At 50.0% G+C, this 20,546-nt stretch overlaps 5 protein-coding genes across 5 annotated transcripts; all 5 read right to left on the bottom strand.

The window, feature by feature from the left end:
- Nucleotides 1–624: 624 nt before the first annotated feature.
- Nucleotides 625–3,399, bottom strand: BROUX77_004826 (uncharacterized protein; the record flags this gene model as incomplete). Its single annotated transcript, XM_073749631.1, has 1 exon — nucleotides 625–3,399. One exon carries the CDS (start codon nucleotides 3,397–3,399, stop codon nucleotides 625–627), a length of 2,775 nt encoding a protein of 924 aa, XP_073605283.1.
- A 1,175-nt stretch (nucleotides 3,400–4,574) lies between these two features.
- Nucleotides 4,575–8,165, bottom strand: BROUX77_004827 (uncharacterized protein; the record flags this gene model as incomplete). Its single annotated transcript, XM_073749632.1, has 1 exon — nucleotides 4,575–8,165. One exon carries the CDS (start codon nucleotides 8,163–8,165, stop codon nucleotides 4,575–4,577), a length of 3,591 nt encoding a protein of 1,196 aa, XP_073605284.1.
- A 164-nt stretch (nucleotides 8,166–8,329) lies between these two features.
- BROUX77_004828 (uncharacterized protein) lies at nucleotides 8,330–9,496 on the bottom strand (the record flags this gene model as incomplete). The annotated part of the gene is made up of 1 exon (XM_073749634.1): nucleotides 8,330–9,496. One exon carries the CDS (start codon nucleotides 9,494–9,496, stop codon nucleotides 8,330–8,332), a length of 1,167 nt encoding a protein of 388 aa, XP_073605285.1.
- An 854-nt stretch (nucleotides 9,497–10,350) lies between these two features.
- On the bottom strand, nucleotides 10,351–15,632 carry BROUX77_004829 (uncharacterized protein; the record flags this gene model as incomplete). The annotated part of the gene is made up of 2 exons (XM_073749635.1): nucleotides 10,351–10,958; nucleotides 11,963–15,632. The coding sequence occupies 2 exons, from the start codon at nucleotides 15,630–15,632 to the stop codon at nucleotides 10,351–10,353; spliced, it is 4,278 nt and encodes a 1,425-aa protein (XP_073605286.1).
- Nucleotides 15,633–18,022: 2,390 nt separating this feature from the next.
- Nucleotides 18,023–20,521, bottom strand: BROUX77_004830 (uncharacterized protein; the record flags this gene model as incomplete). The annotated part of the gene is made up of 1 exon (XM_073749636.1): nucleotides 18,023–20,521. The coding sequence occupies one exon, from the start codon at nucleotides 20,519–20,521 to the stop codon at nucleotides 18,023–18,025; it is 2,499 nt and encodes an 832-aa protein (XP_073605287.1).
- Between the last annotated feature and the right edge of the window lie 25 nt (nucleotides 20,522–20,546).

The raw sequence follows: 20,546 nt of genomic DNA on the forward strand, positions 1-20,546 counted from the left end.
GGGTGTAAGGGGCCAAGTCGTAAAAGGACGTAGAAGGGCAGAAACAGATATATTGCGATGGAGAGAAGAAGAAAGAACTAACTAAAACTAGGAGAGAGCAGTAGCTCTTTATACTGCCTGGGTAGAACAACTGAGGCCTACCTGATTGACCCAAACGTGGTGAGTCATCGGGCGTTCGGATCAAGGCCGGTTGGGCCACTTGTATTCGGACCGTCAGTAGTCGGGCCTTTGCGGACTCAGACCACCGACACTCGAACCACCGTTGCTCAAGCCACACCGGCTTCAACTCGGACAATCAGGCAAAGCCTTGACCCGGGTCTCCCAGACCCTAACATCAGCCTCCTTCTCTTTCTTCCCATCCTCCCATGGCCGTGTAACACAAGAAAAGAAAACAACAGGAAGGTGGACACCAACTGAGAACAACAAAAGGGAATAGCAAACAACAAGCAACTAATCATCCGTAAACGACAACAGAACGAACAAGGAGTGGAACAGACAGTGGAAAAAAAAAAAAAAAAAAAAAAAAATGTCAAAGGAAAGGGAAATAGACCGTGTGCAACAACCGTGGAACTCGCAGCTCCTTCAATCAAACTTCGGACTCAAGCAGTCCTCTCGCCACGGCACTCACACCTCAACGTCGGCAGTCTCCTGCGCTCGCAAGAATTCTTCCAAAGCAGCCGTTTCTTCCAGCGCCTCTGTAGGTTCCCAAGTGGGATCTCGCCAACCAACCCATTTCACCAAGTACTGGGCTGGTTCGTCTCTCGTGGCTGGCCGGTGTTCCAGGATCTTCTCGACTTCGTATTCCTCAAAGCCATCGATCTCGACTGGTCCGGGGCTCGATACGTGCGGGTCTTGTGAGGGCCAAGGGTCGTTCGGGTGGTATTTCAATCTGTCGACATGAAACACGTCGTGTCCTCTGGCACCCTTCAGGTCAAGACGGTAGCTGTGGGAGCCTACAGCCTCTAAGACCTGGAGCTTCTGGTATCTTGGCCGGAGTCGCTTGCCTGGGCCTTCTTGCTGCACGGTATGGGAGCTTTTTGCCAACCAAACCCAGTCGCCGGGCTGGAAACGTCGATGTGGTTGTCTGTGTCTGTTCGACTGTTCCTCCATAGCAGACTTGGCGGCGCTGAGAGAGGCTTTGGCCCAATCCGTGTGGTCTGCCAAGCTCTTCAGGATTCTTGTTGCTTGGGCTATGGGACTCGTGTTGGCTGCAACGGGGGCTGCTAGAGGGGCAATGGCGTCGGGCTGCAGCTCAACCAAGTCAGGACTATAGCCGTGGGACAACGTGAACGGGGACGTCTCTGTTGAAGCCGCGGGGGCTGCGTTCAGGGCAAACTCCACAATTGGCAGGCAGTCTAGCCAGTCTGAGCGGTCGTGTAGGAGTTTGGCCATCTTTGTCTTCACCTCAGCATTTGTCCTCTCAGTGGCCCCGTTGGTCTGTGGGTGGTAAGCGGTGGACAGACGACGATCGATCTTCAGGGTGGTACAGAGTCGTTTCCAGAACATGTTGGCAAATTGGCGGTCAGAAGCAATGCTGTTAGGAAGACCATGACGAGGGTAGTAGACTTCCAAGAAACGGCTGGCAAGATACTCGATATCCAGGCTGCGGCAGGCTATAAGGATGACACCCTTGGACAGATGGTCCACCACCGTCATGACGTGCTTGTAGACTTTTCCTTCCTTCTTGCACGGCGGGAGAGGGCCAATCAGATCTATGCCAATGTCACGCCAGATGCGGTCAGGTACCGGAAGGGGCTTCAGGAGACCTTGCTTGAGCTGGCGCATGACGTTCGTGCTACCGCAGATTTCGCAGTTGCGGCAGAACCGTTTGACATCCGCTGTGTAGTGCGGCCAGAAGTAAGTCTTGGAAACTTCCTGACACATGATTCTTTGGCCGGGGTGGACTAGTGTCACGGAATCGTGAATCTCTTGTAGTAAGGCCGTCCTCAGAGGTTCCCACTGGGGTACCCACAATCTTGATCTGTATCGCAGTCGACCTTCGGAGTCCAATGAGCATTCGGACAGTGACACTCGCCAATTAGTCTTCAAGCTGTCTGGCCATTTGGGCGCCTGAGAGGCAACCACTGCGCATGCTGCCGCATAGTCAGAGTCGGCTGACAATGCTTGTTCCCACAGTGTACTGAGGGCTTCCTTACGGAACGGGGATGGCAGTGTAACGCGAGCAGATCTGACTTTCAGGACACCGTCGGGCAAACACTGGAGGAGCTGTTGGTTGCGAGCTTGTAGGCGGGGATCATCGGGACCTGAAGGCATGTGAAGACGGGAGAGAGCATCGGGCAGTGGGGACAGTTTCCCGGGACGGTGTTCCAATGTTAGGTCAAACTCGCTTAGCAGGTTAGCCCAACGAGCTTGCCTCTCTGTTAACTGTTGCGCAGAGGTAAAATGCAACAAGTTCTTGTGGTCTGTTAACACTCGGATGGGTCCCTGGGCGCCACGTAACTCTCCTCTCCACTCTTTCAGGGCTCGGACAATTGCCAACATTTCTTTGTCATGGATCTCATAGTTGGACTCGGCAGGAGACAGCTTCTGGCTGATGTAGGCACATGGAAACAGGCCATCTGGATGCTGCTGCAATAGGACAGCTCCGGTGCTGTAGCCTGAAGAGTCAGCTTCGACAGTTGTTGGCAGAGAGTGGTCGAAGAGGCGCAAGACGGGCGAAGCACAGAAGAGATCTTTGAGTGACGAGAAGGCAGCTTGGCATTCTGGAGACCAGACGAAGGGAACTAGGTGACCAGTCAGTGAAGTGAGAGGGACGGCTACTTCGGCAAAGTTCTTGATGAACGGGCGGTAAAAATTGGCAAATCCTAGGAAGCCACGGAGCTCTTTCTTGGAACTGGGTACGGGCCAGTCTTTCACTGCTTGCACCTTGGCAGGATCCATTGTTGCTTTTCCAGGCTTGATGATGTAGCCCAGGTACTTGACTTCTTGTACACCGAACTCGCACTTGTCGATGTCAACCGTCAGTCCGGCCTTCACGAGCTTGGCTAGGACGTGGTTAACTTGTTCCTTGTGCTCGTCGAGGGAGCCATCGGTGTACACTAGGATGTCATCAACGTAAGCAGAACAAAACAGGTCGAGGTACTCTTGCAATACGGAATTCAGGAAGCGTTGGAATTGGGCAGGAGCATTGGACAAACCAAACGGCATCACGTTCCATTCAAAGGAGCCCAGGCGCGTACGGAAAGCGGTCTTCCATTCGTGGCCTGGCTCGATACGGATATTATGGAACGCTGCAACGACGTCAAGCTTAGTGAACCACTTTGAACGGCTGATTTGGCGTAGTGTTTCCTTGAAGTTGGGTAACGGGTATTGTGACGGGTTGTCTAAGTACGGAGAAAACTCATAGTTAGGTCCAATGCTGTTTATTATCTTTAACATAGGGAAGAAAAGAAAGAAAAGGAAGAAGAAAATCCAAACTAAAGATGGGGGAACTGGCTCTGCTTTATAGGCGTTCGACAATCCAGTTGTGCGCCCCACCAGGGCAACCAGCCCTATGACCCCTGTACAATAAAAGTGGAGCAACACCCGTGCACATAAAAGTGGGTCCCGACCCCTGTGACACAAAAAGTGGGTCGCACCCTGGTCGACTAAAAGTGGGTCCACAAACCCTAACCCGAAAGTGGACCCAACTTCAAATCACACAAAAAGTGGGTCAACATGGATCAGCCCAAAGATGATCCAACGTCGGGTCCACGACCCGTAACATTACCCCCCTCCTCTCATCCGTGTGCGGGGGCCTGTCATAGCGCCAGTCTGTGTATTACGGATAGGGCCCGAAGAAAGGATTAGGGTTCCGGGTACAGCCAACGACTCGGGACAATGATAGGTTCCTGAGGTGGACAGTCGGGCCTGTGGAGGAAGACGTCAGTTAGACAGAGTGCTAAGACGTATGGTCGGTTGAGATGAAGAGGCAACACACAACTTAGATGGCTATTCTGAGAATAGAGCGGCACAAAGAGGAAGGAGGAGGAACAATCACACACTTCAAAGAAGAAGAAAGGTTGAACTGCAAAGAAAGCAAGAACAGAATGGTATAAAGAAGAAAAAGAAGGTAAGCAAGTGCATGTGATTGTTAAGCTTGGAGAACAAGAGTAAACCTGATCAACTCAGGGCAGGAGACGACGATATTTATGTTGTCGGCGCTCCTGACAAAACTCTGTCTTCCCAAGCTAGAAACAATCAACATCTAACTACGAACAAAAGATAAGTCTCGTGTAAACAAGACGTAACAGGTTCGTAACAATCGAACCAGATAACAACCCCCACCTAAGCACGCAATGGCAATTGCAACAAGAAAACTCCGCAGCAGCAGAACAACGTCTATCAGAGCACCCGTGCTCAGCACATCCCACGACAACCTCATATCCGTTGATCAACTCACGATCTACACAGACCAACCTGTGCCATAAGCGCATCTTCATAGGTCGCCGACCTTCGGCGTTGTGGAAAAGAAGAGTGGGGTAGGTCTCATGCATAACCCTTAGCATGAGCAGTGTCAGGATAGCTATTCATGACAGTAGCCCCCCTTTTTATGACTGATTTCCACAGCAGTACTAAGATCGTCTGGCGTTAGGCATCCTCTTGTAGAATTCTGCAACCTTCTCAGGTGCATTGGCTAAATGGTCCAGAGGTTCCCAGGAGGGTCCATCATGTTCATAGCCCTCCCAAACTACTTGATATTGCAGAGGGCCACGCGAAGACACGCCTATAATTTCCTTGACCACAAATTCTTCCTCGCCATCTACTATGACGGGAGGAGGAGGAGGGTTTTTCTGGCCAGGAAGAGGATCCGACGCACATGGTTCCAGCAGACAAACGTGGAAGACGGGATGAACCTTCATAGTGGCAGGGAGTGCCAACTCGTAGGCATGCGAAGACACCTTCCGTAGAATCTTAAATGGGCCAAGCTTCTTGAAGTCCAACTTCTTTGAAGGACGAGTAGTTCGAATATTTCTACTCAAAAGCCACACTAAGTCCCCTTCTCGAAGGAGAGGGGCGGAAGATTTGTGTCGATTCGCGTACTCGGTCATCCGCTCACGGCTCCACGTAATTTCAGTCTTTAAAAACTGACAAATGTTGTCAAGCTCTTTAACAAAGTTCCGCAACGGGCCTTTTTCCACAGAGACTGGGAGCGACTCACGCCCACTTCTGGGGTGAAACCCGTGGTTCGCAAAGAAGGGCGTCAGCATAGTAGAACTGGACTCGGAGTCATTGTAAGAGAACTCCGCCAAGGGCAAAAGATCAGCCCAATTGTCCTGTCTATAGTTGGTGTAACCCCGCAGGTATTGCTCCAAAATAGAGTTCACACGCTCAGTCTGACCATCGGTCTGAGGGTGGAACGCAGTACTCAGATTTTGCTTTATGCCCAACAGTTTGGCTAAAGCCTTGGAAAAAGCCGACGTAAACAGACTACCCCTGTCGGACACAATGTCCAATGGCAGACCGTGGAGCCTATACACTGCTGACAAATAGAGCTTAGCAAAACCTGCAGCATCCAGCGAGGAATCGCAAGGTATAAAGTGAGCCATTTTGCTAAGCCTATCGACGACAACGAGAATCATGTCAAAAGAATTGGAGACCGGCAAGCCGGTGATAAAATCAAGGGACACAGATGTCCACCGAGCTTGCGGAATGGTCAGAGGTTTCAGTAGACCGTAGGGACTATGTCGCGCGGACTTGATCCGTTGGCAGACCTCACAATTTCGGATGTACCGGATGACATCACGACGCATCCCGGGCCACCAGTATTCCCGAACAAGAAGTTCAAAAGTGTTCTTTTGTCCAGGGTGTCCGCTAGGCATAATATCATGACAATTCTTCAATGCACGAACTCGTAGATCCTCGTTCGGCAAATATAGAAGGTCGTTGACAAACAAAAGACCGTCATTGTCAAGCCTGCAGACACTGAGGTCCACATCTGGAGGTTTGGTCGACTGGCCTCGAAGAGCAGAAATAACATCAAGAGCCCACTTGTCCGTGGATAGCGCGATTTTTACCTCGTCTACCAAAGACATGGTACCAATAAAATTTTCAGGGGGAATAATAGGAGCACACAGCTCTTTATCCTCCTCAGAAGAAGAAGAAACGAGGTCTTCGTAGCGTCTGGTCAGGGCATCAGCTCTAGAATTCAAGGAGCCAGGCCTATAAGTGATGACATAACGGTACTCGCTCAGTTCCATAGCCCACCTCGCTTGCCGTCTGTTCATGGCCGGAATTTGCTTAAGAACGGCTAAATTCCGATGGTCCGTCAATACCAGAACAGGTTTTTCCAGACTTTCAACCATGAATCGCCACGACTTTAGAGACTCCACAATGGCTAACAACTCCTTGTCACCTACGCCGTAGTTACACTGGGCAGGATTCATTTTTTGAGAGAAATAGGCCACGGGGTGTAGTAGAAGCCCCTTGTCAGTCGGGTGGTATTGAGACATGACGGCAGATATTACACGGTCAGACGCGTCTGTTTCAATAACAGTGTCCAACAGGTAATCAAAGTGCTTGAGGATAGGTTCAGAGCAGAAAAGGTCCTTCAGGGTGTGAAATGCTGCCTCACATTCAGAGGACCAGACAAAAGATTGCGTCTTTTTAGTCAACTCGAAGAGAGGTGTGCAGATTCTAGAGAAGTCACGGATGAACCTCCTATAGAAATTGGCAAAACCCAAAAAGGACTGGACTCCCTTAACAGTTCGGGGAGCCTCCCACTCACGGACAGCCGCAACTTTAGCGGGGTCCATCTTCAGAGCATCGGCTGAAATAACAAAGCCAACAAAGGTAGTTTCAGTCTTGTCGAATTCGCATTTTTCACCCTTGACAAACAGACTGGCCTGCGCTAATTTTAGCAGGACTTTGCGCACATGAACATCATGTTCCTCTTGGTTCAGAGAGAACACCAGGATATCATCCAAGTAACAGACACAGAATATGTCCAAATACTCCGACAAGACCTCGCTGACATATTTCTGACACGTGGCAGGAGCATTGGTGAGCCCAAACGGCATCACATTGTACTCAAAAATGCCATATCGAGTTCTGAAAGCTGTCTTGTATTCATCACCTTTCTTGATGCGAATCAAGTGGTACGCAGCTCTCAGATCCAGCTTTGTAAAAATGTTTCCCGTAGCCGCCGTGCGCAGTGATTCATTGATCCGAGGCAGAGGAGTTACGTCTTTGATGGTGATATCATTGACGGCTCGGAAATCAACACAGAATCGTAAACTGCCTGGCTTCCTAGCAAAAAGAATCGGGGAAGCCAGCGGCGAAGAGGAAGAGGAAATAAAGCCTTTAGCAAGCATGCCATCTAGATATTTTTTGACAGCCTGCAACTCGAGTGGAGTCATATCGTACAGCGGGGCCTTGGGGTATTTCGCATCGGGAACGAAGTTAATCGCATGATCAATGTCCCGGTGAGGTGGTAGTTGATCAGCACCTTCTCGAGAGAACAGAGGAAGTAGGTCATGGTATTTCTTCGGGATGCGTTCAAGGAGCCGTGCATGCTCTTGTTCCGGAGTTAGGTCCTCCTGATTGAGATAATCCAGGACTTCCTGAGCGGTGACACGATAAATCTGTAGTTTCTCAGCTTTGGCAAAGCGATGCAAAGCCTGAGACGACACCGTCACACAGGAACAAGACACAGCTGACGATTGTGCAATAAAAGAAGGAAGGGGTGAAGTGGCTGAAGCAGGAGCAGATCCCTCAATCTGACTGCCAGCGGTAGAAGCAATATTTTTGTCGTTTTTTGTATAAGAAAAATCAAACGAAGCGCCAGAATCAGTAGAAGCAGTCGAAACAGAAGAAGAAGAAGAAGAAGAATCAGAAGCTGCCACAGCATTGCCATCGGCGGTAGAAGTAACCGATATCTTGAGCGTATTGGAAGGCCAAGAAATTTCCGGGTTATGGGCGTCGAGCCAGCATTTCCCCAGGATGATGTGGTAGCCCCCAAGCTTCGTGATTTGAAAAACCAAAGTTTCTGAATAATTAGGAAAAGAGAGGGACAAAGGAACTTGGTGGGTCACTTTACCCGCAGCAGTTTCACTACCATCAACAACATGGAGCGACTCGGCTCTGGCCTTGAGAACAGTAGGAATCTGATGCCTTGCTATAAATTCAGAATCCACAAAACAAGTTGTTGATCCCGAATCCACCATAGCGTAGGCCTCAATGGAATTATTCACTGTCACAGGAATAACCAGAGGGGGAGAGTTACCATAATCGATAGCATTATCAAGAGAACAAGTGCTGATTCTCAAGAGACCCTCATCAGCAGCGTCAGGGCTAGCCAGGACCAGAGGGGAATGGGTCGGTAGCCCTTCTAGTTTTTTGACGCATCAGGCGCAGGGGCCGTCGAGGGAGCCCGGGTAGAAGTGGAGGGAGAAGGGACAGTAGCTGCGCGAAGAGCAAGGTTGTTTTTGGGGCAAGCCTTTAGCATGTGGTCCTTTGCGCCACACTTCCAACAAACACCCTTTGCCATTTTGCCGTCAGCAGTCTTACGGAAGGGTAGACCGTTGGCATCGGGACCTGCAGAGGTACCCTTAGCTGGCTTGGTGTTGGGGACAGCTTTTTGGGCGCCAGCATTTCTCGAACGAGAATCTTGCTGAAAGGGGACCACACCAGGAGGCGGTTGGATTTTCCCGTTGTTTCCCCGGGTTCGGTTGTTGATCGTATTGTCCAGCGTGTTGCAGAAATTAGCGAACTGATCAAGCGTTCCCTTAGGGGCAGGATAGGTGTTCCAAGCCAGAGCGTCCTGTATGTGGGGCTTGAGGCCTCGCTGAAATAGTGCAATGGTGAAATCAGCGTCGGCCCAACCGAGTTTCTTCAACAGCGTTGTAAAAGCAGAGTGATAGGCAGTACAAGTACCTGTCTGCTTTAAGTCGAAGATCTGCTGGGTCGCAGTCATGCGCCAGTCAGGGTCATCGAAAGCCTCAGCTAACGATTTCATAAAATCGTCGTACGTTTCAAAGTTCATGTGTCCAGTGGCCGGGTCCATCCGAGGCATGGCCCAATCCAGAGCGCCATCTCTAAGGTAGGAGAAGGCAGTCATCAGCTTGCGCTGCTCCGTGCGGTGGTGCTTGGGTGCAGCAGCAAATTTGACCGCAAGTTGCCTCTGGAACGCCTGGAAGCCTTGCTGATTGCCATCATAGGGCACGACATCAAGATGCTTGTCGGCCTCTTTCAACGGATCGGCATCCTCTTCCCGTTTGACTCGGGGAAGAGACTCAAGGGAGTTGAAGCGGGCTTCAGCGCCAGCCTGGAACGCAGCCCAGTAAACCTGAGCCGCATCAGGAACAGAGCCAACGGGGATGGGCGGGGCACCATCGTCGGTGCGCAGACCAGACATGTAAGCCGCCACAATAGCCATTTTGATCTCAGCACTGAACTCCCTAGGAAGGGCACCGAGATGCCAGTTCTCAGGAGTTCGGTCAGGAATCGACAGGAGGAACGTATTGAGATGCTCGATCATTTCGCGAGTGAGGGCCATTGCGAGTTGAAACGTAATAGAGAGGGAAAAATAAATGAGGAGAGAAAAAAGTGCCAAAGAGAGCCAAAGTTGTAATAGCGTCGGGTCTTCAAATGAAGCTTAACAAAATATTACGGATAGGGCCCGAAGAAAGGATTAGGGTTCCGGGTACAGCCAACGACTCGGGACAATGATAGGTTCCTGAGGTGGACAGTCGGGCCTGTGGAGGAAGACGTCAGTTAGACAGAGTGCTAAGACGTATGGTCGGTTGAGATGAAGAGGCAACACACAACTTAGATGGCTATTCTGAGAATAGAGCGGCACAAAGAGGAAGGAGGAGGAACAATCACACACTTCAAAGAAGAAGAAAGGTTGAACTGCAAAGAAAGCAAGAACAGAATGGTATAAAGAAGAAAAAGAAGGTAAGCAAGTGCATGTGATTGTTAAGCTTGGAGAACAAGAGTAAACCTGATCAACTCAGGGCAGGAGACGACGATATTTATGTTGTCGGCGCTCCTGACAAAACTCTGTCTTCCCAAGCTAGAAACAATCAACATCTAACTACGAACAAAAGATAAGTCTCGTGTAAACAAGACGTAACAGGTTCGTAACAATCGAACCAGATAACAACCCCCACCTAAGCACGCAATGGCAATTGCAACAAGAAAACTCCGCAGCAGCAGAACAACGTCTATCAGAGCACCCGTGCTCAGCACATCCCACGACAACCTCATATCCGTTGATCAACTCACGATCTACACAGACCAACCTGTGCCATAAGCGCATCTTCATAGGTCGCCGACCTTCGGCGTTGTGGAAAAGAAGAGTGGGGTAGGTCTCATGCATAACCCTTAGCATGAGCAGTGTCAGGATAGCTATTCATGACACTGTGGCTCTCCAACGTCATCCTCATCTCCAAACTCGGCTTCGAAAGTCTCCAGTGCTTCCGTCTCCTCAAAGTCGGCTCGCGGTCTCCAGTCTGGCTCTGCATACCCTGCCCATTTGACAAGTACCTCTCTGCGGTAGCCTCTTCCTACGCGTCTCCGGCGGCTTCTCAAGATTCGCTCGACCAAGTATTCAGGCTCTCCATATTCGTTCTCTTCGAGCGCGGGGGGTTGCGTGTCGTCGGTCTTTTGGGAGGGGAGTGGATTCCCGGCTGCTCTCTTGATCAGGTCGACATGGAACTTCGGGTAGATATTCGTAGGCACATCAAGCTCGACAACGTGGGGAGATACGACTTTCGTCACTCGGTATTTGGCGTTGACCCACGACATTTTCTTGGAAATCTGGGGTGTCGAAATGTTCTTTAGCTTGAGCCACACTAGGTCGCCTACTTCGAAACGCTCTTGGCTGCTGCGTGACTTGTTGGCCTGATTCTCCATTTCTTGCTGTCGTGACGCCATGGCGGCTTGTGCCAACTCCCAGCCTTCACGGAATCTCTCAACGAATCTCTCGGCGTCGCTGTGGTGCAGTGGTATAGCACCTGGCAAGGCTTTTCAGTTAGCTACCGAGAAGTCGTAGGTTCGATTCCTACCAGTGACGCCAATTTTCTACGAGCAGTCAACCTTGACTGGGGCACTTGGGGTTAGTGCTGCTCGTTGGAAATTCATACCAAAAGCTATTCATGTATTTCCTTTCTGTCATAACTTGGGGATTATATTTGTGGGATCTTAGATGTAACTGCCTCCCTGCCAGGGGTTTGGAGTATATTATGTGTAGTAGCTAGCTTGTTTGAGATTCCGTTAAACCTTGATTCGTGTATAGTATTAATATACACCTCGCCATAACCCTGTCAGGTTCCATGCGAGTAATGAATAAAAAAAAAAAAAAAAAAGAATCTCTCGGCGTCTTGCTGTTCCAGTGTCTTCGGCGACTCTTCCGGTTGGACTTGCTCGATCGTGTCCACATGGTAGCCGTGGGTGAGGAAAAACGGGCTCACCCCCATGGACGTATTGCGGTTGTTGATGGCTAACATTGCGGCAGGCAACAGTTCCGGCCAGTCGTACTGGGAATAGGTAACGAACGCTCTCATGTACGCCAACACTTCCTGGTTCATCCGTTCCGTGGCTCCGTCTGTCTGGGGATGGAATCCCGTGGATAGTCTTCTCTCGATGCTGGTTAAACGACATAGGCTGCTCCAAAATTCGCTCGTCCAGTTGGTTCCTCTGTCTGACGTAAGGGCGTGTGGGAAGCCGTGATACTTCCAGTGACATTGCAAGAATCTCTCGGCGCAATGTGTCGCGGTCATTGTTGTCATCGCTTCAAGGGTCACAGCTCCTGTCAACCTGTCGACAATCACCATCAGGTATCTCGGGTCGCCGGGCTTCCGTGCCGGCAGTTCAGTCATGAAATCGATTCCCAGCTCTGAATGTGGTCTTTCCGGTATCGGCAGTGGTCGCAGTAGTCCTTTCTTCCGTTCTCGCCAAACTTTGGATCTTCCGCACACGTCGCAGTTCGCACAGAAGCGACGTACATCTCTTGAAATACCGGGCCAGAAGAAGTCGCGCGATAGGATGGCAAGCGTGCCGTCTCGTCCCGGGTGGCCAGTAACGTGTGAATCATGTGTACTCTGAATCAACGCTGTCCGTAGGGGCTCCCAGTCTGGTATAAATAGCTTCTGTCGATATACAAGGGCGCCTCGGTTGTCGAATTTACATTCGGCTATGGATATAGCCACCTTCTTGGTCAGTGTCGGGGGAAAACTTCTCTCTGCGGCCGCTAGGGCCTTGTACATCTCGTGGAAATCGCTGTCCTTCGTCTTGGCTTCGTCCCACAGGCGCTGTAACTCTTGCTGCGAAAATATCTGATCTCCGTGGGGGACAATGTCGGTTCTCTGAACGATCTCCGCCGGGGACAGAGCTACTGTCGTTGCTTCGGGAAGCCAGTGATCCTTGACTAGCTTCATGATTCGAGATTTGAGTCGCTCATCATCCTCGCCCTGGGGGGTGTCCTGCTCTCGTCGACTCAACGCATCGGGCTTTCCGTTCTTGACTCCTGCTCGAAACTCCAGTTGGAAATCATACTCTGAAAGTGTCTGTGACCACCGAACCTGTCTCTCCGATAGCTTGCGCGTTGTCATGAAATATTGAAGATTCCTGTGGTCGGTAAGAATCTTAAACGGGGCTCCAAGACTCTTTAGTTCGCCTCTCCATTCTTCAAGACACTTTATGACAGCCAACAACTCTTTATCATGGATCTCGTAGTTGACTTCGGCGGGGCTCAGCTTCTTCGAGAAAAATGCAACGGGGCGGAGGCTTCCAGTCTCGTCGACCTGCGACAGCGTACCTCCCAGTGCCCATCCTGAGCAGTCGCACTCTACTATTGTAGGCCGTTCTTCATCCCACATTGCTAGCACGGGGGCTCTCATGAAGTCGTTCTTCAGCTTCTCAAAGGCTTGGTCTTCTGTCTTGCCCCACTTCCACGGCTCTTCTTTCTTCGTAAGTCGAACTAACGGCGCTGCAACTTCGCTGAATAACGGGATAAATTGGCGGTAAAAATTCGCAAAGCCAAGAAAACTGCGGACGCCTTTCACATTCGTCGGAGGCTGCCACTCGCGGATTGCAGCCACTTTGGCGGGATCGACTTTTATCCCCTCTCCGGCCTGGATGATAAAGCCCAGGTACTTCGTCTCGGTCACTGCAAACTCGCACTTGTTCAGGTCTAAACGTAGACCAGCATCGCCCAATCTCTTCAACACAAGATTCACCTTTCTCATGTGGTCTTTGTGACTTCCGTCGGTGTAAATCAGTACATCGTCGAGGTACGCGGAACAAAAGTCATCCAAATAGTCGCGGAGCGTGCTGTTGATGTATCGTTGAAACGTGGCGGGTGCTCCGGATAGTCCAAAGGGCGTAACTAGCCACTCGTAGAGGCCGAACCTGGTCCGGAAAGCGGTTTTCCATTCATCGCCTTCCGTGATTCGTATCTTGTGAAACGCTGCGCGGACATCGACCTTGGTAAAATAGCGTGCCTTGGCTAGCGCTCTCAGAGTTTCACTGATCAGCGGCAGCGGGTAACGATCTTTCTCAGTTATGTCATTCAGTGCTCGATAGTCCACGCAGAATCTCAGACCGCCTCCGGGTTTCCGAACAAACAGGACCGGGGCGCCTCCGGGGGAGCTGCTAGCGCGAATCCATCCCTTGTCCAAATGGTCTGCGAGCGTCTTGCGCAGAACCAACAATTCATCTCTCGACATGTTGTACAGGGGGCCCCATGGAACCTCTTTCTCTCGTCCTTGGTCGTCTTTCTTCATCTTTATGGCGTGGTCGATGCCTGGTCGGTTGGGCGGTAAATCTCCTTCGCCATCGTCTAGGAAAATCGGTGCTAAATGCTTGAGTTCCTGCGGGAGTCTCTCGGAAATCTCTTCTCTCGTGAGGCGGGCTTTCACCTCAAGGGCCTTGTTGATGTCTTGAATGGAGGCCGAAAACACTTGTAGCTTCTGTTTGCTCTTCCTTCCTCGTCGGATCTCTGCAGCAAAAACTGCTGCCATCACCATGCTTGCTTTCGGGGTGCCAGCGTGCGCTTCACGCCAGCCTTTTTCTCGGACAATAAGTCGGTCTCCTTGATCTTTGAAGGTAATCATTCGTTCTTTCGCGGAGTACACGACGTCGTTCTTCTCCATCCAGGGCTTTCCCAGGATCATGTCGTAGGCTAAATTCGGTATGACGTAACCGTAAACTTTCTCTTTGCGACCGTCGATATCAATGTCGCACACTGCAATCTCTGAAATCCATCTCTTCTTCGTGTCGTTTTCTGCAAGTAGTAGTTCTCTTCTCTTTACGGGGATACGCTGAAGACCCCGTCGCTTGACTAGACTTTCGTCAAATGCTGATGTTACCAAGCATCCAGTGTCGAGCAGTGCGTCACAATAAAAGAAGTTGTTGACGAAGGTCTCGATCAAAAACGGTGTGGAATGCATGTGGTTGACTGCATCAGCATTGGCGGCATTGGTGTCGGTTCTCTTCTTGCGTCTTCTCTTCTTTAAACTCTGGGGCCGAAATTCGTCAGAGTCCACTCTTTTGTCCGCCTCGTGCGGAACGCTCTCGATAATCTCGTTCATCGGCTCTGAAACTTCTGGAATCATCGTGTGATTCACTCTCGCCGGTCGACGGCTCGGGGCAAACTTCGGGCAGTCAAGGGACCGGTGGCCCGTGGCAAGGCAACGGAAACAGGCGTTGCCAGACTTCGCCTTCTCTTTCTCATCTGCAGATCTCCAAGGTGCGCGGGGTTTGACGGAACGGGCGCGTTGGCTTTCATTGCTTTGGAGCGGCGTGTGGAAGGCGTTGACACTCATTGTCACGCGTTCTTCATCATTGTCGGGGTGCAGTTGCTGGTCCACGACGCTCGGGGTTACAACTTTGGCGAACATTGTTTCCGCTTTCGTCTCGGTGTACCACGTCAAAGTCTTCGACGGGTCCTTGGGACTATATCCTGGTAGCGCTTCCACTCGTCCGGCTACCCTCTTTACCTTCTCGACCCATCTCGGGTAGTCGTCGTTGGGGAGGTTTTTAACTGTGAGGTACACCTGAAGTGTCGAGTTTATGGCGGAGTTCAGGTGTAAAATCTTAACGCGGTCGGGCCAGTCCAAACCTCCACATAAGCCAACTTGGTGCTCGAAATCTTGTAGGAAAGACACAAAACTCTGGTGACTTCCCATCTGTATAGCGCAGAGCTTCTGGCCTGCCTTCTGGATCGCGTCCTTGTCTTCAAACTGGTCGTTGATGTGCTGAAGAAAACTCTTCCAATCCCAATCGTGTATGGCGCCATCGGTGAACCATTGTTCTACTCTCGCTTGTTGCTCAGCGTGAATACTCATGAAAATGCTGAGACAAATTGCTTGGGAAGACCCGATGACGTGAGCTGCGATTTGCGCGCGGACCTTCAACTGTTTAAAATATCTGGGGAAGGACAAAAGCTTTCCATCCCACTCTGGCCACGGTGCGTTGTAGCGGTGGTTAATCATCGGTTGTGAAGGTGGTAGGGCAAGTGCAGGCGCGGGAGGAGCCGGGGCTTGTAGTTTCGCGTGGTTCTGTAGTATCATCTGGACTATTGCGAGTTGCTGAGGCGTAAATACTTCTAATCCTGGGGTATTGGTGGGCTGCTCCTGTTGGGAGTCGCGGGGTAGCCCGGACAGAACATCTTCTGTTTTGTCGTTCATCGTTAAAGTATACTATCTCACGGCCTGAATGCGAGTCCTAACTTCTTTCGTCACGTGCGGAACGTGGTATTCTTCGCTTAAGAACCTTGACACTTATGCAAGGTCGGCGGACTTCGGATGGTGGGGGGACGGGAAGCTTCCTCACAGGCTTCTAAGAGAACGTAAGGGGTAATGAAGCTTCCTCACAAGCTTCTAAGACAACAAGGGGTAGTGAAGCTTCCTCACAGGCTTCTAAGAGAACGTAAGGGGTAATGAAGCTTCCTCACAAGCTTCTAAGACAACAAGGGGTAGTGAAGCTTCCTCACAAGCTTCTAAGATAAAAAAATTGTGATGTTAAAGATAATATGTGACGGGTTGTCTAAGTACGGAGAAAACTCATAGTTAGGTCCAATGCTGTTTATTATCTTTAACATAGGGAAGAAAAGAAAGAAAAGGAAGAAGAAAATCCAAACTAAAGATGGGGGAACTGGCTCTGCTTTATAGGCGTTCGACAATCCAGTTGTGTATTACGGATAGGGCCCGAAGAAAGGATTAGGGTTCCGGGTACAGCCAACGACTCGGGACAATGATAGGTTCCTGAGGTGGACAGTCGGGCCTGTGGAGGAAGACGTCAGTTAGACAGAGTGCTAAGACGTATGGTCGGTTGAGATGAAGAGGCAACACACAACTTAGATGGCTATTCTGAGAATAGAGCGGCACAAAGAGGAAGGAGGAGGAACAATCACACACTTCAAAGAAGAAGAAAGGTTGAACTGCAAAGAAAGCAAGAACAGAATGGTATAAAGAAGAAGAAGAAGGTAAGCAAGTGCATGTGATTGTTAAGCTTCGAGAACAAGAGTAAACCTGATCAACTCAGGGCAGGAGACGACGATATTTATGTTGTCGGCGCTCCTGACAAAACTCTGTCTTCCCAAGCTAGAAACAATCAACATCTAACTACGAACAAAAGATAAGTCTCGTGTAAACAAGACGTAACAGGTTCGTAACAATCGAACCAGATAACAACCCCCACCTAAGCACGCAATGGCAATTGCAACAAGAAAACTCTGCAGCAGCAGAACAACGTCTATCAGAGCACCCGTGCTCAGCACATCCCACGACAACCTCATATCCGTTGATCAACTCACGATCTACACAGACCAACCTGTGCCATAAGCGCATCTTCATAGGTCGCCGACCTTCGGCGTTGTGGAAAAGAAGAGTGGGGTAGGTCTCATGCATAACCCTTAGCATGAGCAGTGTCAGGATAGCTATTCATGACAGTAGCCCCCCTTTTTATGACTGATTTCCACAGCAGTACTAAGATCGTCTGGCGTTAGGCATCCTCTTGTAGAATTCTGCAACCTTCTCAGGTGCATTGGCTAAATGGTCCAGAGGTTCCCAGGAGGGTCCATCATGTTCATAGCCCTCCCAAACTACTTGATATTGCAGAGGGCCACGCGAAGACACGCCTATAATTTCCTTGACCACAAATTCTTCCTCGCCATCTACTATGACGGGAGGAGGAGGAGGGTTTTTCTGGCCAGGAAGAGGATCCGACGCACATGGTTCCAGCAGACAAACGTGGAAGACGGGATGAACCTTCATAGTGGCAGGGAGTGCCAACTCGTAGGCATGCGAAGACACCTTCCGTAGAATCTTAAATGGGCCAAGCTTCTTGAAGTCCAACTTCTTTGAAGGACGAGTAGTTCGAATATTTCTACTCAAAAGCCACACTAAGTCCCCTTCTCGAAGGAGAGGGGCGGAAGATTTGTGTCGATTCGCGTACTCGGTCATCCGCTCACGGCTCCACGTAATTTCAGTCTTTAAAAACTGACAAATGTTGTCAAGCTCTTTAACAAAGTTCCGCAACGGGCCTTTTTCCACAGAGACTGGGAGCGACTCACGCCCACTTCTGGGGTGAAACCCGTGGTTCGCAAAGAAGGGCGTCAGCATAGTAGAACTGGACTCGGAGTCATTGTAAGAGAACTCCGCCAAGGGCAAAAGATCAGCCCAATTGTCCTGTCTATAGTTGGTGTAACCCCGCAGGTATTGCTCCAAAATAGAGTTCACACGCTCAGTCTGACCATCGGTCTGAGGGTGGAACGCAGTACTCAGATTTTGCTTTATGCCCAACAGTTTGGCTAAAGCCTTGGAAAAAGCCGACGTAAACAGACTACCCCTGTCGGACACAATGTCCAATGGCAGACCGTGGAGCCTATACACTGCTGACAAATAGAGCTTAGCAAAACCTGCAGCATCCAGCGAGGAATCGCAAGGTATAAAGTGAGCCATTTTGCTAAGCCTATCGACGACAACGAGAATCATGTCAAAAGAATTGGAGACCGGCAAGCCGGTGATAAAATCAAGGGACACAGATGTCCACCGAGCTTGCGGAATGGTCAGAGGTTTCAGTAGACCGTAGGGACTATGTCGCGCGGACTTGATCCGTTGGCAGACCTCACAATTTCGGATGTACCGGATGACATCACGACGCATCCCGGGCCACCAGTATTCCCGAACAAGAAGTTCAAAAGTGTTCTTTTGTCCAGGGTGTCCGCTAGGCATATATCATGACAATTCTTCAATGCACGAACTCGTAGATCCTCGTTCGGCAAATATAGAAGGTCGTTGACAAACAAAAGACCGTCATTGTCAAGCCTGCAGACACTGAGGTCCACATCTGGAGGTTTGGTCGACTGGCCTCGAAGAGCAGAAATAACATCAAGAGCCCACTTGTCCGTGGATAGCGCGATTTTTACCTCGTCTACCAAAGACATGGTACCAATAAAATTTTCAGGGGGAATAATAGGAGCACACAGCTCTTTATCCTCCTCAGAAGAAGAAGAAACGAGGTCTTCGTAGCGTCTGGTCAGGGCATCAGCTCTAGAATTCAAGGAGCCAGGCCTATAAGTGATGACATAACGGTACTCGCTCAGTTCCATAGCCCACCTCGCTTGCCGTCTGTTCATGGCCGGAATTTGCTTAAGAACGGCTAAATTCCGATGGTCCGTCAATACCAGAACAGGTTTTTCCAGACTTTCAACCATGAATCGCCACGACTTTAGAGACTCCACAATGGCTAACAACTCCTTGTCACCTACGCCGTAGTTACACTGGGCAGGATTCATTTTTTGAGAGAAATAGGCCACGGGGTGTAGTAGAAGCCCCTTGTCAGTCGGGTGGTATTGAGACATGACGGCAGATATTACACGGTCAGACGCGTCTGTTTCAATAACAGTGTCCAACAGGTAATCAAAGTGCTTGAGGATAGGTTCAGAGCAGAAAAGGTCCTTCAGGGTGTGAAATGCTGCCTCACATTCAGAGGACCAGACAAAAGATTGCGTCTTTTTAGTCAACTCGAAGAGAGGTGTGCAGATTCTAGAGAAGTCACGGATGAACCTCCTATAGAAATTGGCAAAACCCAAAAAGGACTGGACTCCCTTAACAGTTCGGGGAGCCTCCCACTCACGGACAGCCGCAACTTTAGCGGGGTCCATCTTCAGAGCATCGGCTGAAATAACAAAGCCAACAAAGGTAGTTTCAGTCTTGTCGAATTCGCATTTTTCACCCTTGACAAACAGACTGGCCTGCGCTAATTTTAGCAGGACTTTGCGCACATGAACATCATGTTCCTCTTGGTTCAGAGAGAACACCAGGATATCATCCAAGTAACAGACACAGAATATGTCCAAATACTCCGACAAGACCTCGCTGACATATTTCTGACACGTGGCAGGAGCATTGGTGAGCCCAAACGGCATCACATTGTACTCAAAAATGCCATATCGAGTTCTGAAAGCTGTCTTGTATTCATCACCTTTCTTGATGCGAATCAAGTGGTACGCAGCTCTCAGATCCAGCTTTGTAAAAATGTTTCCCGTAGCCGCCGTGCGCAGTGATTCATTGATCCGAGGCAGAGGAGTTACGTCTTTGATGGTGATATCATTGACGGCTCGGAAATCAACACAGAATCGTAAACTGCCTGGCTTCCTAGCAAAAAGAATCGGGGAAGCCAGCGGCGAAGAGGAAGAGGAAATAAAGCCTTTAGCAAGCATGCCATCTAGATATTTTTTGACAGCCTGCAACTCGAGTGGAGTCATATCGTACAGCGGGGCCTTGGGGTATTTCGCATCGGGAACGAAGTTAATCGCATGATCAATGTCCCGGTGAGGTGGTAGTTGATCAGCACCTTCTCGAGAGAACAGAGGAAGTAGGTCATGGTATTTCTTCGGGATGCGTTCAAGGAGCCGTGCATGCTCTTGTTCCGGAGTTAGGTCCTCCTGATTGAGATAATCCAGGACTTCCTGAGCGGTGACACGATAAATCTGTAGTTTCTCAGCTTTGGCAAAGCGATGCAAAGCCTGAGACGACACCGTCACACAGGAACAAGACACAGCTGACGATTGTGCAATAAAAGAAGGAAGGGGTGAAGTGGCTGAAGCAGGAGCAGATCCCTCAATCTGACTGCCAGCGGTAGAAGCAATATTTTTGTCGTTTTTTGTATAAGAAAAATCAAACGAAGCGCCAGAATCAGTAGAAGCAGTCGAAACAGAAGAAGAAGAAGAAGAAGAATCAGAAGCTGCCACAGCATTGCCATCGGCGGTAGAAGTAACCGATATCTTGAGCGTATTGGAAGGCCAAGAAATTTCCGGGTTATGGGCGTCGAGCCAGCATTTCCCCAGGATGATGTGGTAGCCCCCAAGCTTCGTGATTTGAAAAACCAAAGTTTCTGAATAATTAGGAAAAGAGAGGGACAAAGGAACTTGGTGGGTCACTTTACCCGCAGCAGTTTCACTACCATCAACAACATGGAGCGACTCGGCTCTGGCCTTGAGAACAGTAGGAATCTGATGCCTTGCTATAAATTCAGAATCCACAAAACAAGTTGTTGATCCCGAATCCACCATAGCGTAGGCCTCAATGGAATTATTC

This window comes from Berkeleyomyces rouxiae, assembly GCF_048999995.1.
Source record: "Berkeleyomyces rouxiae strain 22BRR77 chromosome Unknown BrBRR77_ptg000004l, whole genome shotgun sequence".
Classification (NCBI taxonomy): Eukaryota; Fungi; Ascomycota; class Sordariomycetes; order Microascales; family Ceratocystidaceae; genus Berkeleyomyces; species Berkeleyomyces rouxiae.